The sequence below is a fragment of the Excalfactoria chinensis genome, chromosome Z (assembly GCF_039878825.1).
Source record: "Excalfactoria chinensis isolate bCotChi1 chromosome Z, bCotChi1.hap2, whole genome shotgun sequence".
Lineage (NCBI taxonomy): Eukaryota > Metazoa > Chordata > Aves > Galliformes > Phasianidae > Excalfactoria > Excalfactoria chinensis.
Window position 1 is genome coordinate 40,766,011 of NC_092857.1, and position 18,031 is coordinate 40,784,041.

The 18,031-nt window shown below is 36.4% G+C and overlaps 1 protein-coding gene across 1 annotated transcript in view; it reads left to right on the forward strand.

Annotated features, from left to right (window-relative positions):
- Window positions 1–18,031, forward strand: part of FANCC (FA complementation group C) — a 64,147-nt gene that overhangs the window by 17,810 nt on the left and 28,306 nt on the right. Inside the window, exon 4 of the mRNA XM_072359391.1 lies at window positions 2,935–3,029. Coding sequence (XP_072215492.1) covers window positions 2,935–3,029 — 95 coding nt within the window. The remainder of the gene's footprint in view (window positions 1–2,934; window positions 3,030–18,031) is intronic.

An 18,031-nucleotide genomic window follows, 5' to 3' on the forward strand; every position in this document is an offset into this window, starting at 1 on the left:
AGACGAGGAGTTCAGACTGGGTAAGGAATTCCAATGTTTTTTCTGTGGGCTATGGGATTATGTTTCTCAGTAGGCTCCTCATGGTCTATGTCTTGAGTCAAAAAGTCTTGCAACCCAAACTAATACTAAAAATGCTGGGAAATTTCTTGATGGCTCTCTGTCAACATGTATGTGTGAGTGTGCATGTATTCATTTCCACAGAAATTTCAGTTTTAGCTGAATATTTTTATTTCTATGCCAAGAAGTAATCTTTTCTGGTAAACTGTTATGCCATTAAGTTGGAAGTGTTGGAAGGGTTATGATGTTAACATAAGTTGGTTTCAGATCATGGAATCATAGAATGGTTTGGGTCGGAAGGGACCTTCAAAGTCACCTAGTTCCAACCCTGCTCCTGTAGGCAGGGACACCTCCCACTAGACCAGCTCGCTCAAAGCCCCATCCAGCCTGGCTTTGAACTCCTCCAGGGCAGCTAGGCAACTTGTACCAGTGCCAGCTACTCTTGCAGTAAATAATTTCTTCCTAATATCTAGCCTAAATCTACTCTCTTCTAGTTTAAATCTATTTCCCCTCATCCTGTTGTTTCCCTGCCTTTAGAAAAAGTCCCCCCCCCAGCTTTCCTCTAGGCCCCTTTCAGGTACTAGCAGGCTGCTGTAAAGTCCCTCTGGAGCCTTCTTTTCTACAAGGCTGAAGAGCCCCAGCTCTGTCCACATGTCCCTGTAGGGGAGGTGCTCTACCCCTCATACCATCTTTGTGGCTATCCTCTGGAACTTCTCCAACAACTTGATGTCCTTCACATGCTGGAGGCTTCAGTATTGAACTGGCTACAGTACTCTAGGTGGGGTCTCATGAGAGCAAAATCAAAGGAGGTGATTTCACCCTTCTACCTGTTGGCCACACTTCTCTTGATGCAGCCCAGGATATGGTTGGCCTTCTGGACTGCAAGTGCACATAGCCAGCTCATGTAGAATCTTTCATCAACCAACACTCCCCAATCTGTCTTCAAGTACAGGCTGAAGTTTTAATCTATATATCTGTGTAATTTCATTATGCTGAGAAAGTTGTTCATCATTTTGGCTTTTGTCATACTGATTAGCATTTCTGATGGGCAGTGTTTTTTAATTTTATATTATGTAGCAAAAGATTGTCTGTCCAGAAGTCTTTATTCAGGAGTTATATTTCCCTTTTTTCTTTTAAAAACCCTTTCTTTCTTTTGAACCCCTTTCGATCAATGCAAAACTATAACTTAATTTAAAATGACCATTTAGTATACCACAGGTGTACAGTATAAGTAAAGCCAAGAAAGGGATACTTAAACTTATACACACCTTTTTCAGAATTGGTGGCTTGGTTTCAGTCTTTTTCTGGACTATACTACTTACTGCTAATAGTAAGTATGTGTTCGTAGTGTTCAAAATATGGCAAGTGGCTACTGATTAGTTGTTTAAACAAAGAAAATGGTACTTTTTTTTTTTTTTTCCTTCAAAAGCATTGCCTGTCAGAGTTTCTCTTGAAATTTTTTTTTTTCTTTTTCTTTTTTTTTTTTTTAAGGAGATAAATCTGCCAGTTAGTGTCTGAATGCTGGATGGATACAGTTACAATCCAAGTACACAGATATTTTAAATTTCTGGCAAGGTGTTGACTGGTTGGTTGTTCTTACTCTGATCTGACATGACCTAGAAAATAATTACTGTTGTAAAAACCTGTATTAAAAAAAAATCCTTAAGGATGCTATAGCGGAACACCTTGAACTGTAGCCAGTTAATGTGTGTGAGAAACCATTTCAGGGCAGAGATGCTAATCAGTGGGAGGCCAGTGCTGGTCTACGGATTTGTTGGACATTTATTGAAACATACTGGTTTAAATCAGCATAAACGTCTCTAATCACCTGGTGAAAATACAGGCATTAGTTAATTGAGCTTTTTTCTTTAGGCTTCGTCAACAAAGCACTTCTGAATAATACTCTTTATTATATCCTGGGTATCAAATGCACAGAAAGCAAGTCATTTATTGAGCAGACAATGCTGTAATTGTCTCCTAATGTAATTTCTGTAGCTCCTGTGGAATTACTTGCTTATATTATAATGTTAGCACTTAAGTCAATGTTGTATCATCTACAATGCTAGATCTAGTTTTCATGAATTATTACAGCCACGTGTTTTTACTCTAGGGTAATAATCAGTGTAGAGTCTATGTATTTCACAAAGAACATTTAAAAATAATTAAAAAAAAGAACCCTATTGGAAATAAGGTGGTAGGAAAATATCACAAGTTAAATGCTCTCTAGCTGCTTATTCCAAATAGTCAACTCCTCTAGAATAGTGACTGTGCAAATAGTGACAGTATTTGTGCATATAGTATGTTTTTAGAAAAGGCAACTTGTTTCAAGATGAAGGTTAGAATTAAGTAAAATCTGATCTGATGCTGAACAGAAAGAAATAATATGATTTTTGTCTGTCAGCATTTGGGTGTTATGCTACAGAAATGTCCTTTTCATGAAGTGTGGATGTATTCTTACAGAAAACTCTGTTCTACGTTGTTGTTATGAATGATCTTGTACTTTGTAAACTTAAAAATGCTCACTTCTGAAAAATTTAGTTGTGCAGACTTTTGGCACAAGGTAATAACTATTTTACTATGGTTGATTATTGTTTATCATTAATGATATTATTCAGGTACTTGATTGAATGATTTCTTGAAGATATCTTAAGGTATTTTTTATGATAATACTATTAAAGGAAATGGTTATACAAGAACTACATATGAATAATACTGTGTTGTGGAAATCTGGCAGAATAGAAGCATTGTGAGTTGTGACTGATATTTTGGACTTTATTTTTGTGGATAGATAGGAATTGTGTGTAATTCTGTCTGTTTTGGTATTATTTTTTAATTTCATTCCGAACGTAGACATATTTGCTTTTTTTTTCTTATTAGATGAGAGCCAGAAGACTCTGATGTGGTGCTTATGTTGTCTGTACAGTAGTGAGCCACAGAACCCTGTGGAACTGAAGGCCAACAGCTGGATACGAGTAAGTGAATGAGTCCTTCCCAGGGCTGCTTTGAATTAAATTCATTACTTAAAGGTGCTACATCTACAGCACTGAGACACTGTCTTTTAAGAAACTGCTTTAAACACAGCTACCATGCAGTTTGTAATGAAGCATGTACCACTCTGATTATAACACACTCTATGGTACTTTGTTATGTTAAATATTAAATAGGTATGGCATTTTAAAGTGGGTAGTTTTGAAGTTTTAACCTTGCAGGTTCACTAAATCTAGTAACTGAACGGTGAGCAAAAACCACAAATTGGAAGGCAAGCAAGCATTATTTAAAAAACAAAAAGAAAAAAAAACAACACAAGAACCTTTCAATTAAGATAAAATACAGTAGTCTGCAGAAATATAATAGTTTGATTTGAAAATGGCTTGTATTTCTTCTTCAGTTTCACTTTTTTTTATTTTCCTTTTGTTTAGTCTCCTACATATGAAGAAGCTAATTGTATCCAAACTTACTCTAAAGGCAGCAGAGAGAAGTGGTAGTGCTTATGTGTGAATTTATATCTAGCAATGTAAGGAGTGATGAACCCTTAACTTTAATCCCAAACTCAGAGGTTTTACATGAGTTTATCTGATCGTATTTTATATATTGGCAAACTGAGCTAGCAAAACACATAAGCATGTAAACAACTGCCATTTGTTGATGCATAGCGCTACCTTGCAGAATAACAAGAGTGCGGCATTGTTGAGTTTTAATTCTTTGTGTTCACTCTGGGATCTTACCAACATACAATTAAAAATATTAATTGAATTGTTAATTCAGTTATAGTCCTCACAACTAGTGAGTCAGCAGCAGCCATCTCACTGTCATTTATTAAAAAATATTTAGGCTTAGCCAATATGTGACTAGTTCATTTCTTAATTACTAGTTGTTTTTATACATATATCAGTTTTTTCTAGGTATGCATGTTAGTAAATAACTGTACTTGAGTATTGTTTATTGTGGTGTGCTTATTCTCAACAATTAAGTTCTCATAAACGTTCTGATGCCTAAGTTCCTAAATGCACTTATGAGTTTCTCAAGATTACCCATATTTTTCTTCTGTTATGAACTTTTCTCAAGAGACCTTTTGTGAGGTCAGGGCACTTGTATTTCACTGTGCAGCAAAGGATTTTTTCAAAGTCTGATTGAACTGCAAAGTAAAGTGATGCAAAAAATAATTCTACCTTTTCTAATGCGTTCTTATTAATTGGAAGTATTCCTCATATGGACATGTGTGATTCAAAATAACATCCATTTAGATATTACAGAGAGAAGAATTTGTCTTAGAATTTGTTATAAACAGCAGTATATGCATCTGATGTGGTGAAGGAGGGCTATGCCAAAGTAGTGTTCTACTGAATGCATTAAGTTGTGAGGATGTTAGAAATATGTCTATCTATTTTATCCTGCATCAGTTGCCTGATCTGATTGATGTAACTGACCTGGTGATTTTGATGATATGGAGTGTCAAGTATGAAAGATAGTTGGAGATAGATATGAGAGGGACTGCTGCTATTGGCAGCACCACTACTTTTGCAGTACCTAAACTAATAAAATGAGAAAAAAAAATTTCCTCGAATTACCAGCAGATGGCACTTCTATTTAGAGATTGCCGGTACATACATTCATGCATGTGTGCATGCCTATACAAACATATATTCTCACTCAGTGTTTTTGAACAGTAGGGTAATTTTGGGATTAAACTAATGGTAATTAGTATTGCAACTTTTCCTTGATTCCATCTCGCTGTTTTGTTAAGAAATTTTCTACTAGGTGCTAGTTTTGCCTTTAATTTGTCAAATCTGTCATGAGAATGACAAGCAAAGACAAGTCCTTTATCTAAGGGAAGGCCAAATTAGACTGAGCTGCTCAGCCCAAATTACTGGCTACTAAAAAGAAGAAAAAGAAAAAATATGACATTACTCGATGAACATGAACAGGCATTCTCTGGAGTTGGTAATGAGAAGTAAAAACAGCTGAGCATTATGCTTTTTATTAAAACTGTTTTGTGTTACTAAAGTTTTCCATTCTGAGTTAAAAGTAGGAGCAGCTGTTAAATCAGTACAGCTCACAAAATGGAAACAAACAAAACCAATCTACCAAATATCCTGATTCTAATAGTTGCCTGTTCTGGAGGCCCTTCTGTACATGCAGAAGACTCCTGATGATTGTTCTTATGATACTGTATTGTATGGGGATTTTTATATTATTCTTTATCCTGGTTTTGGCTTGAATACAGTTAATTTTGTTCACAGTAGCTGGTATGGTGTTGTATTTTGGATTTAGAATGAGAATAATGTTAACACACTTATGCTTTAGTTGTTACGAAGTAGTGCTGCACAGACCCAGTAACTTTTCATCTCCTCACATTGCTGTACTAGCAAGGAGCTGGCTGTGCTCAAGGAACTGGGAGGAGGCAGAACCAGGGCAGCTGATTCAAGTTATCCAAAGGGTTGTATTGTACTGTATGGTACAATAAAACTGGGCTAGTTGACTTGCGAGCTGCCACTGCTCACAGACTGACTGGGCATCAGTCTATGGGGGGCAAGTGGTTGCATTGTGTATCAATTTTTTTTTTTTTTTTTTTTTAATTCATGAGTTCTGCTTGTTTTTCCCCATTTCTCTTTCCCATGTGCCCTAGCAACATGAGCAAGCAGCTGTGGTGGTGCTGAGCTGTTAAATGAAACAAGCAGGAAAGGTCTTTACATAGAGGTAACATACATGTAAAGAATCATGTATTAACAGGCGATACTAAGAGGAAGGATATTGTGTGGATGGGCTGTGTAGAGTCTTTTGAATGGAGCCTTTGTACTTAATTAAGATGCCTGAACCTTTATTGTAAGTTTAATGCTGTGCAGAGCCATCTAATAATTCTTCCCTTCTTTTTCTCAATATTGTAACAACTGCACAGATTTTAAGAAAACAGTCCTCAATGCTTTTTATCATCTCTCGCTCTCAAAAAAAGAGAGATAGTAGTGCCACAATCACGTTACAACCTTGAAATTTAAGTGGGAGAATACTGCTATTTATGTCTTGAGCATAACAAAAGTGAGAGTAAAAGCTCCTGTTCTTTCATTGGCCTTACTTTGTGCAGTAAAATGTTTGTCCTTTTTGTTTGTGAGAGTTAAACTTAAGCTGAAATGATGATAAACTAGTTTGGCCATTCAGGGGTACAGGTTTGAGGATAAATGTAACAATCAAACACTTGTCAGCTCTAAGCGTAACATTTACAAATATAAATTCATACCTTGAAGATAATTTCTGTTTGCTGGATTGGGAAAAACCTGGTGAGTCAAAACTCAGAAGTGGATAAACTATTTTGATTAGTGTCATATCTAAGATTACAAAAGACAAAGTCTAGTTGAAAAGACTTGTCTGTTGCATGTGTGAGACTGAGTATGGAGGCACAGATGAAGCTCCGTATAGACAAATGGAAAATGCTAGACATGTGGATGTGAGGGAGCACTGAGGATAGGCCCTTCCACAGGGGAAGGTGAGCAAGGTTCCAATGACAGTAATCAGACCAATCATAAGACCAGTGGTCATCATGCCCAATTCACAGTTACAATGTAGGTCCAGGGTCAAGCTCGCAAGTTGAGGCCCCAGATCAGGCTATGGAGCAGCTAGGTGTATCACCAACAGGTCTAGCTGAAACATGCCTTAGGCAAGGACCTAAGCTGATGCTAAATGCAGTTCCCAGGCAAGCTCTTGATCACTCAGTACTGTATCAGAGTTGGTCTGGAGCATAGGTGACCATCAGCTTCTTAGGTGGTCATTATTACTCAGGAGTAAGAACTTGGACTAGGAATGTTTCTATGAAAAATGCACTGTGCTGCAGTAAAGCTCTAAAGAGTGGGGATTATCCTGGTAGATGAATGAGCGTTTTGTGTGGTTGAAGATGGGTTGCAGCATAGGTGAAGCTCACCTTAAGAACATTCTCTGTTCAAGCATTCTCTCCTTGGCCTAACTGAAGTCCACACAAGAATTCTAGATGCCCTGATTCCATCTGTATCAGTGGGCTAGTTTTTAGGCATTGCAGACTGTTATAAGAGTGATTTTGATTCATATATATTGTAATTGAGCTATTTTTTCTGCCACACAGTTTCAAACTCCAGTTTCAAATTTCCTTATGAACATAACTGCAGTATGTACCAGCACTTCATAATAACTCATGCCTGTGACTAGATGCTTAGGTTTCCACAGGATCTTTTGTGGAAGTCTTTCTGTCAGTGGGTATCTCAAGAAGTTTGTTTTCTTCTATCAAGGCAAATAACTGTGAGAAAATGCCTCAGTAACTCAGGTTCGTGTACATGTCATACATTTTGAGCAGCATGGTAATTCAGGTAAGCAATGAAAAATACAGTCTCCTTTTATGCACAGTTAATCTAGGGCTGGAATATACGTTTCCTTCATTGAAAGAACAGCTGTGGACCTTACTGGAAGGTTGACATGATTAATTCTCTGTAGGAACGCTTCACAAAATGTTGTTATTAGGAAGTAACATGATAAGAATAATGCAAATATAACATTTATATACATTGTAACTCTTTTTTTCAACTTATTATTTTCTTTTTAAAAGCAAATCTGAAAGGTTTTTCTAAAAGCTTTTCTGGGAGATGTAATTTTAAGGTATCATGGAGAAGATTAAAAAAGAAGTGGGAAATTAAAAGCTAAACAAATATTTGAATATTATGAGCATAGTTCATCTGTTATTATTGAGAAAATTAAAGGAGAAATAGTGTTTATAGAAAATAAGGTTTAAAGTGGTTTTGCTTCACATACATTGCTTGAAACTTTATCGTTGTTTCTCCCTTCTAATTTAGTAATATTCAGACTAAGACAAGTAAATAGTTACTTTACGCTACTTCTTATGTTTGTAACAACATTACTGTAGCATTTAACTAGATGTAATATTTAACGTGTTGATGAAACACAAGATAATTAGAAGCTAAAGCCAGTTTAAGAGAGCTGGAGAGGAGTGGACTGGGGATCTGTTTTCTTTTTCCCAGTGGTTGTGTGAAGAAGGAGGTCTGTGTTCCAAGGGGCATGATTCCAAGGTAGAGATGGAAAATGTGAAGTCTCCTGGAGGCCAAAGTAGTTCAAAGATATTTGATCACTTTCTGAGACTCACTTTTGTGGTTTTAAGGATCTGACAGCTTTTTTTTTAATATGTTTGGAAGAGGAAGTTGTCATTCCTCTTCTAACCTGTGCAAATAATCATCAGGAACATTGCAAATTACAAAGATTGTAGTGTATTCCTTCAAACGAACGACATACGATAGTAGTTAAAGTTGATATCTTGTCTATACTTTTCCTATTTTTTTTTTTTTCCCCCCCTGTATTTTCCCCCTTATTCTTCTGGAGTCTTTGTGGCAGTTTTCCTTAGTCACTATACGTGGAATTTAACTTTGCTTGCAATCAAAGGTTTATACGGAAAGGGATCTAAAGACTTTTCCTCATGAAGTTGTCTGGAGTGGGTAGAGACAAATGTGTTTTTTATCCAATCCTTGCATTTTTTCATTCAGCCTGCTTCTGGTACATTTTTCTTCCCTCCTTTGTTCAGCAGTGGCATACTGTTCAGTGTAAGTCTTCATATTTATAGCCAGTAGACAATCTGTTCTTTTCGCAGGGGCATTCGTGCAACCAGCTCCTGGCAAAATTATTGAAATGGTACAGCCTGCCTCATAAATTTGGTAGGGAAGAATGCAATAACAACTGTGTGTTGTGCCTCTGGCAACAGCGTCATACTGCTTAATTTGGATGACAGAGCACCACACATCAGGAGACTGTCTGGAATACAAGTTTCAAATTTATCTACTACATGTAGCAAAGAACAAAATTTGAAATAAAATTTTCTGCTAAGGAAATTACAACTTATTTTGTTGTTTAGGGCTTTATTTCTCTCAAATTTACTGTTACTATGAACTGTTGAGCGTTCTTAAAGGAAAAAGGGTAAGTTTTTAAAATACATTTAAATCTAGAATCTTTGGAGATTTTTCAATATATATATTCACCTGACAAAGAAACAGAGGGAGTTGTAATAATTTATTGCTCTCTAGATACGTATCAAATCCACAAGTCACATAGCATCTGTGCTTTAAAGATGTAAAGCTTATTACAAAAATGTAAGGTGAGGAGGTGATGTGACAGTCTGTATCTACTGATAAGAAAATTAAAGTGACTGTTTTGGTGGTCAGTCTACCCTCACTATGACACTCGTATTGTAAGACAAAATGTTTTAACAAACCTAAAGTACAAATATTTAAAGTATTCAGGTTTTGAGCCCCTTGTGCACATCAAAATAACTTGCGATTACTGTTCAGTGGTTTTCTTGTTGGATAATGTATACGAACTTGTTGCAACGGATACAATAGATTATAAGACTTCCAGTACAATAATTACAGCATGAAGCAGACTTTGCTGGCAGATACTTGAACACAGAAGTCTAATCATAGTACTTCCTGTAGCATGGGTGGTCACAGTCTGCAGACGTTTCTGACAATTGATTCTCTGTGCAACAGCGGTTGTAAAGAACTGAAGTAAACAGCATTCCACAGACTTTCAAGGTCTTCAGTTTTGAGAAAGTATAGATTCTCTTCACCACTTCCCTAGACTGCTTGTTTCTGACAGCCATAATCATATGGGCCATGTTTTCTACCAAGTAATTATTACCAGTACCAAGTTATTCTAGAAGCAAATCAATAATATATAATATATACATTCTTCAGAAAGTTTTCTTTCTTTAAAATATATGCTGTTTTAAAAACTTCATTTCTTTTGTTTTCTGACCATAAGAAGTTATTTCTTACATAAAACACTGTATGATGTTTATTTTTTATTTTTATTTTTTTTAACTTTCATATTCCTTGTTTCCCTTCACCCCCCCCACCACCCTTTTTTTTTTTTTTTTTATTTGATGCTCAGTGTTTGGATTTTTTTCTCACAGTTTCTCTAAAATGACTTACTGTTAGTTTGACTACTAGCACAGAATTTTTACTTCAACCAAAGTAATAAAAAATTTAGGTGTTTGGGAGCCAGTTTACTGCTGTGAGACCTGGAGTGCGGTGTCCAGATCTGGATCCCCCAGCACAAGAAAGAGAGAGCTGTTGGAGAGGATCCAGAGGAGGGCCACAAAGATGATCAGAGGACTGGAGCACCTCCCCTACTAAGATAGGCTGGGGGAGCTGGGCTTGCTCAGTCTGAAGGAAAAAAGGCTGCAGGGTGATGATTACGTCAGCCTTTCAGTACCTAAAGGGAGCCTACAAAAAGGTCAACTCTTTGAAAGGGTAGATAACAGCAGGACTAGGAGAAATGCTTTTAAGTTGATGGAGAGAAGATTTAGGTTGGGTGTTGGGGACAAGTTCTTTAGTATGAGAGTGGTGAAGTGCTGGAACAGGCTGCCCAGAGAGGTTGTGGATGCCCCATACCTGGAGGTGTTCAAGATCAGGTTGGATGGGGCCCTGAGCAGTACCAGCATAGAGAGTGGTGGCCCCACTTTTGGAGGTGGGTTGGAGAATCGTGATTTTTGAGGTCTCTCCCAACCTGGGCCATTCCATGATTCTGTGGCCTGATTTTGCTTTCTTAGTGTCCAACATATATTGACCTGGCATCTTGAATTTCACTAATTATATTTAAATGACTAATGCTGGTGTCATGCAAATACATACACAGTGTTTACAGGCTTGAGCACAAGTACTGCAGTTCTATCATACAACTGTATGAACATGAAAGTCAAAATTTATTTTGATGAGTTTTTATGTGGTATCGAAGTATTTGTGGGAAGAACTCAAGTACATAAATGAGTGTGAAAGAAATATCTTAACTCTTGCACTGGATAACATATAGTTTAATGTTAGCTTTTAAGAATTGCAGTAGTATATGTACTAAATGAATGTTTTTTATAAAGAACAAAAGAGTGATTGAAGATGATAAGAAAAGCTCATGTAAGAAGAGCTAAGAGCTAGCTCATTTTGGTATATAGAGAACTCTGCTTTTCTCTAAGGCTGCTTGAGCTTTAACAGAAGGTGTTGCGATTTGCAGGCCAGCCAGCTTCCTCAAAGCACTTCAGTAGTGCCAGGTGGCTCTAGGAAAGAATTATGATTTGTTACTGACAAAAAATAAGTGTTTGTTTGAAGAAATTCTGTTGGTTTATAGAGACAGCCTACTATAATTAGTGACTGTCTGTTATTGTATCATCATTATATGTGTGTTCTACGTATTTTTGTGAAAAAAGTTCAAGAACATTTTTCCATCCTTAACATTAAACAATTTGATGCTTCTCGAGTCCAAAAACAACTGAGTAAAAATAATTTCTGTTAAACATCATCCTGAGTTATTTGTAACACAGACCAATTTGAATCATAAATATTGATGATTTACTGAAAAATTATATGTTTCCAGTACTTACTGAAGTCACAGATTTGGACTAAAACGTAAAACAACGTTACGATGCATTCAGTCTTCCTAAATGTAAATAATTCTATTTATTTGTTTATTTATTTCCATTTTCTTTTTGTTCATGGATTTGAAGAATTCTTGTGTACAAAGCTTGCGTTTGGGCTTTTGAAATTTGTGGAGGGAAGAGGGAAATTGATTCTAAGTCACTGTCTACTTAAACCAGGGAGCTGAAAAAAAGAGATTTATGGTAAAAGTATTGAATTTCCTTTTGTAAACTAGCGTAAATGTGTGTTTTATTTCAAAAGCAAAGGTCTCCCTAATACAAAGGATAATAGCACTTTTTAGGTGAGTGTTTTTTTAAAGTGAGGAGAAAGGAGGAGATTTGAAATTGCTTTTTCTGTTTGAGGCCAAGCATAGCCTCAAACCTTGCCAGCCCCAAATTTCTAAGTTTTTTCCTAAGATTTCCAAGGGTTTTGTTAGTGATTTGCAGATGGAACTTAGGCTTTGGAACTCATCCATTAAAAAGCTGTGTGGTCTTAGCCACAGTAGTGGTGCAACATGTTTTTCCTGTGCTAGCCTCACAGAAGTTAACTAAGCTTAAACTGGTGAAAGAACGACAGTGAAGCTTCCCTCCCCCTCTCCCATAATTTTGTTTACTGCATACCACTTAGAAATTAGGATCAGGTTCATTTTGAACCGTATGGAAGAATGTAACACTTTTCTTCTGTTTTAAGAATCAGGAGGAAAAATCATCTTTTTAATGAGCAGCATGTATCAGCAAGATGAATGGCATTCATAGCATGCATTAATGTTTAAAGAAGTGTATCAGTCTGAATGATTTATTTGACTGATTTATTTATTTATTTATTTATTTTGCCTGTAAGCTTTATGTGTAGGTTTTCATGCTCCTTCTGTCTATTTTTGCAGCTATTATTTTTTTAAAAAGCAAACTGTAATTACAGCTGTAGAAAGCAAGTTAAGTAGACTGGCCTCTGTTGCATTAGGTGTGGAGAATTTCATAGAATCCATGCTTTCTTGTTCAGGAGTACATGCAAGCTAATGGGTCCTGTACATCTGGTGACATTAATTTGCAGAAGAATACATACATAAATATACACATGTATATATACATATACATAAAAATAAATCTCTAAATAATATTAAGTCTGTAGATTTTCTGTACCTTGATCAAATTCTCAAATGCCAAAACCTTTGTCTTTGTAGGAGTGTTTAGCAGGGTAACTTGTTTACTATCAGCTAGTCTTTCATGGTTATCAATGGAGATATGATGGATGGAGATGTGGGCAGATTTCAGACTGCCGCTTCATACAAACAAGAACAGTGATAAGCTCCAATAAAACCTAGCCAAGTGCTTGTGGTCAACAATTTTATTTAATGTTCTGGTATAGACATTAAGCTAATGAAAACCATCCCATAAATGCAAAGAATGTGTATCTACAAACTATGCTGGAAAAAAATAAATAAATTCCTGACATTGAATGTCAGAAAGAAATGTAGGAAGAAGGTGCTACCCCATCCTATACTTAGGCAATTTGACCCTGATCCAGGAAATTAGGAAGGAATATTTTAAGCTGAAAGTAATGTTGAAGCTTAAGTTTGTGAAAACCTTTCTGTAGTTACTTGAATAGACTCTTCTTGATATGGTGATTATGTTGATTGACTGATTGCTGAAATGTGTGTGTGTTTATGGCATTTTGTCTATTTGAAATATGTTTGAATTTTAAAGCAGAAATTGGAGATTTTAATTATGTTATCATTGGTAAGTAGCTAAAGAACTACTTTTGTTTTTTTTTTTCACTCTTATGAAATACACTCTCACATTTTGCTTATAATTAAGTTGTTAACAAATGTGTGTTATATAATTTCCCCTAGCTTAAACATTGAGGTTTGTGTAAATTCATTAGAAAAAAATTTTGCTTAATGTAAAATACTGCTCTGAAACCTATATTATGTTTAAATACATATAGTGCTGTACATATTTTCGGTTTTGGTTCGTGGAAACTAATTTTCTGTCTTTTTCCTGAAATTTAGTAACGAGTGAGCAGGAGGTCCTGTAAGCAAAATTAAAAGTCACAGACTTTGTTATGATTGGATAAGTCCTTGGAAGTAATATGAATTGTGTTACATTAGCATCCTACTGACAAAATTGGTTTCATAAGTGGTTGATGTTTTAGTCAGTCTGCATGAGCAGAATTCCTGGTCATTTATATGCTTAGCCACTGTAGTTATCCATAACTATTTATCTCATACTAAAAAGGTTCTAGAAATACCCGACCAGTTTGTTTTTTATTGTCAATTATTTAATCTATATGGCATGGAACACAATAAAACCGTTATGCCTCCAGGCAAGATTTTACAGAAAAAAATTACTAAAAATTATCTGCAGCCATTTGGTTTGGAGTGAGCTGCTGAAAACTGATAAACAAAAAAGCTCTGGGGAATGAACTTAGCTTTAAACATGTCAGTGCAATGTGTTTACCTTCCTTCCCAAGAACTGTGGCCAAACAATTAGGGAATGAATTTTTGAAATGAAGATGCTACCTCTTTAAGGAAAGAAATAAAATGTGTCATACAGCTTTTAATATTTTTTATGTTTTTGTATGAAAGGTGATCTACTAATGTTGTAACTGATTACATAGTTCTGAGGTATTTTCAAAGCCAGTTTGGAAGTAGAATGGCATCTCTTTTATTCTAGACCTGTGTTTAAAACAGTGGACCATCGGACAGTACTAGGAGCACTTGAGAGCAAAACTGATGTACAGACTCTTTAAATCACTGCCATACAAGAAATACCAGCTAGACACATCAGGCTCAGAGCCAAGTACTAATCCTTTGGCCCATCATGTTCAGTGTCTCATCATTCCCTATAAGTGGAGGAACAGAGGAGAACACAACTCATGCTCCCAAATCTTTGACCAGTCTCCCCAAGGCTCTGAAGTCCTTCTTCTTAGTGCTTAAGAAAATTCTTCCTATTTTATCACTACCTATCTGAAACAATAATAGGGGATAATAATCTGAGGACCGTATTAGGGAAGTAAGTTTCTTCGTTACCTCTTTAACCTAGTCCCCTGAGAGGCAGCAGACCTTCCTGTGTAGTGGAGCAGTCACAGAACTTTAATTCAAGGCTGTAGGGATGTATAAATTCACTTGCGAGTAGAACTAAGATAATTTCCTCTTTTGTGTGCTACTGAATAAGTGATGAGGGAAATCGAGCTAGAGCAGAAAGAAATAATTTCTGATATCACAAGTATGTCTGGTTGCTGATAATTTTCCAGAACTGTGACACCTTCTTAATGAAACACTTTGGCCACAGACTCATCTATTTTTCTGGCTCATATAATATGGTGTTAGTGACTTAGAAAAGTGAGTGTGAATTGATTTACTGTCAGAAATAATGTACAATTTTGTAAATCTCAAATTGTGTTTTTTGTTTAATTAGATTAGAATTTATCTGCGACCATCAGCATAAGACTGCATTTAATATTAACATGTCCCATCATATTCTTGAATACATTCTGCTACATTCTGATCTCAGGATTCCATGCAGTAGCTCTTACATAGTTATGTTTGTTACTTCCACAGTGCTTTGCATAGGCTTTGTAATGCAGTAATGGAACCTATTGTGAATTCTCAGTATTTCCAGGACCCTGTAAGAACCTTTTTGACAAAATCCTCCAAAACATTCTAGATTTCTCTATAGTAAGAGTTTATTTCAGTAGTGAAAGGAGAACTTACATGTAAGAAACTACTCAGTCTCACAGCTGTCTGGTTTTAACCCCATTCTGTAGCTTGGTGTGAAATAACTACTGATACTTTTCTCTCAGGTCAGAGAATTACTGGACACTTCTCTTTAAGGTTTGAGACAACAAATATAATTGCCTTTTAGTTTAGTTATAAGCTAGATTTCTGGCTGATATCTATCCGCTTCCTGTCTTTTGTACTTGTGTACAGGTGTGCTATTACAAGATGAAGTGATAGAATAACTTAAAGCATCACATTTTCAAGAAATAATTTGCCTTAAGTAAATGTAGAAGTGGTCTGTGAACATTTGCTTCCTTTCATACCTGTCTATGCTAATGAAATATATAGGTGTAATAGAATCATTATGTATAAACAGAGTTAAGTGTATTAAATAAGCTACATTTTCTGGAGAGGAGAATTTTCTGGACATTTTTTGTGGTTTAACCCAGCAGATGGGTGAGCACCACAGTCATTCATGCGCTACTCCCCCTTCCCAGTGGGATGGGAAGAGAATCAGGAAAAAACAAAAAGAACTTGTGGGTTGAGATAAAATTATTTACTAAGATAGGGAAAAAGAAAAGGGTAATACTTATGACTATATAAATATGTATTTATACATATTCATATCTATATGAATGTATGTAACAAGTGATGCACAGGCAATTGCTCATCACCCCCTGACCAATGTCCAGATAGCTCCCAAGCAGTAGAAGCAGTGAATTCCCACATCCTTCAAAATGCCTTCCGCTTGATGTCATATGGTAAGGAATATCCCTTTGGGCAGTTTGAGTCATCTGTCCTAATTCTGTTTACTCCCAGCTCCTTGGGCTCTTCGCTGTGAATGGCCTTCGCTCTGTGCAACACTGCTTAGCAGCAACTATAAAAAGCAGTGTTCCGTCAACATTGTTTTGTCCCAGAACCAAAACAGCATCATACCAGACGCTCTGAAGAAAACAGTCCCATCCTTGCCGACACTGAGACATATTTTGCATCAAAGAAAGCATTTTAATCCAATTAAATAAAGATAAATAAAAGATAAGATAAAAGATAAATAAAGACCTTTTAGTACCTAAGTTTCTTTTACATATCAAACACCTCTTTTCCTGTTGAGTACAGCGTCTCTTTGCCCCTGTTTTCTTTGCCTCCTTCTGGCTACTCAGATGTTTGATATATTAAAAAAGAAACAACTAATCTCCAAAATCCCATCAGGGATGTAGTGAAGTGCATAGAAAAGGAAGATGTGGAGAACAAACCAAAGGCATGCAAAACAAGCAAGCAAGAAATACAGCTTTGTGGGTCCTACTTGACTGAACCCTTGTTAGTGTTCTGAAAACAAAGTCAAATTTGAGTTACAACTGAAAATAATACAACTCACAGTTGCATATGAATAAATTAATCAAGATATGTTTGGAGGTTGTGCAACTTAATAGATTTTAGAATTTTTAATCGTATTTAGAAATATGTAGTTTTTGAAAATCCCCATTTAGTTGTTTTTTTTTTTTGTTAAAAAATGCAGACGTTACTTCTGATGTGCTTCTGGAAATGTGATCCCAAAGTGCTGACTTCTTTACTTTCATAAAAGTCGGTAGGTGGCGGTAGAACTGCAATTTTTCCTAGCTCAGGCTATTCCGGAAAAAACATTAATACTGAAAGACAACAATATTTAGACATTTAATATTAGTCTGCAAGGTTCTAAAACAATCCTATACAAAAGTATAATAAATAATGTGTCCTAAGTGCTTTTTTTTGTTGTTGTTGTGTTTGTTTTTTTTTTTAAATAATGATTTTTTCTTGTACCTCTGGTGTGCTTTTGCTGATTTTATCTTCTCTCATGTTATTATATCACACATGGAATACAACTCATTCTGATACCTCCTATTGAAACGAAAATTGCCCACCTGCTTCTACTACCAGACTGAGACAGAAACCCAGACAGAAGGAGCACAGCTTTCCTAGGCTGATGTGTGCACCCAGGTGGAACTCCAGAGGAGCAACGGAGCAGCCCAGGCATTTGTTTGGGGGAAGCTCCAGAATCTGGAAGTCTTCACTAGAGCCTGAGAGCAGATGGGAGTGTAATGGGTGTAAATGTGCCCAACTTGACAAACTTTTCAAGCAGGTGGTCACATTAAGACAGGAAATCACCGGTCATAATGTCATAGTCGTAACAGGAATCTGAGAGAGAGCCTGATACCTATGTGTATATATATGATACATATTGTGCAGTTATATGGACAAACTGATTGCCCTAAGTCCCTGTGAGAGAAAGAAAACTAAGGTAGCTTGAGGAGACAGGTGGCAACAACACTTAAGACAAGGGAGACAGTACCGTTTTATTTGTTCAGTGCAGATGGAGTCTCTCTTTAGCCCTGAGGAGTCCCTGAAGAAAAGATATGAGGCTTTGCATTTTGAAAAAGAGGAGGCATAGGTACTGGTTAAGATCCAGAAAGGGATGACCACACTGAGTTGGTGAACCAAGGGAACACATTAGGACTAATACTACCAGAAACTGTGAAGGGTGTTAGTAAATGGGAATTTGTTGCTGAGGGTCACTGAGGTACTCATTTGCAATCTGGACAGTCTCTCTAGTGAGGTTTGCTGCTTGCCAGAATATCAAGGAAAGGCTACCATGTTAATTAAAACTAGAGGACCACTGCCCATTTCTGCACTTTCAAATTAGGTTTCAGGAGGCTACTATGAGGAGACTCTGAAATAGTAGGGAGACTTTAGATCCCTCAGAAAAACACTTATGTGATCAGGAGTGCAGTGTTCTTTGTCCTCCCAGCTGAAGACTAGCTCCTGGGAAGAAGGGGGTGAACACACCAGGTGAATG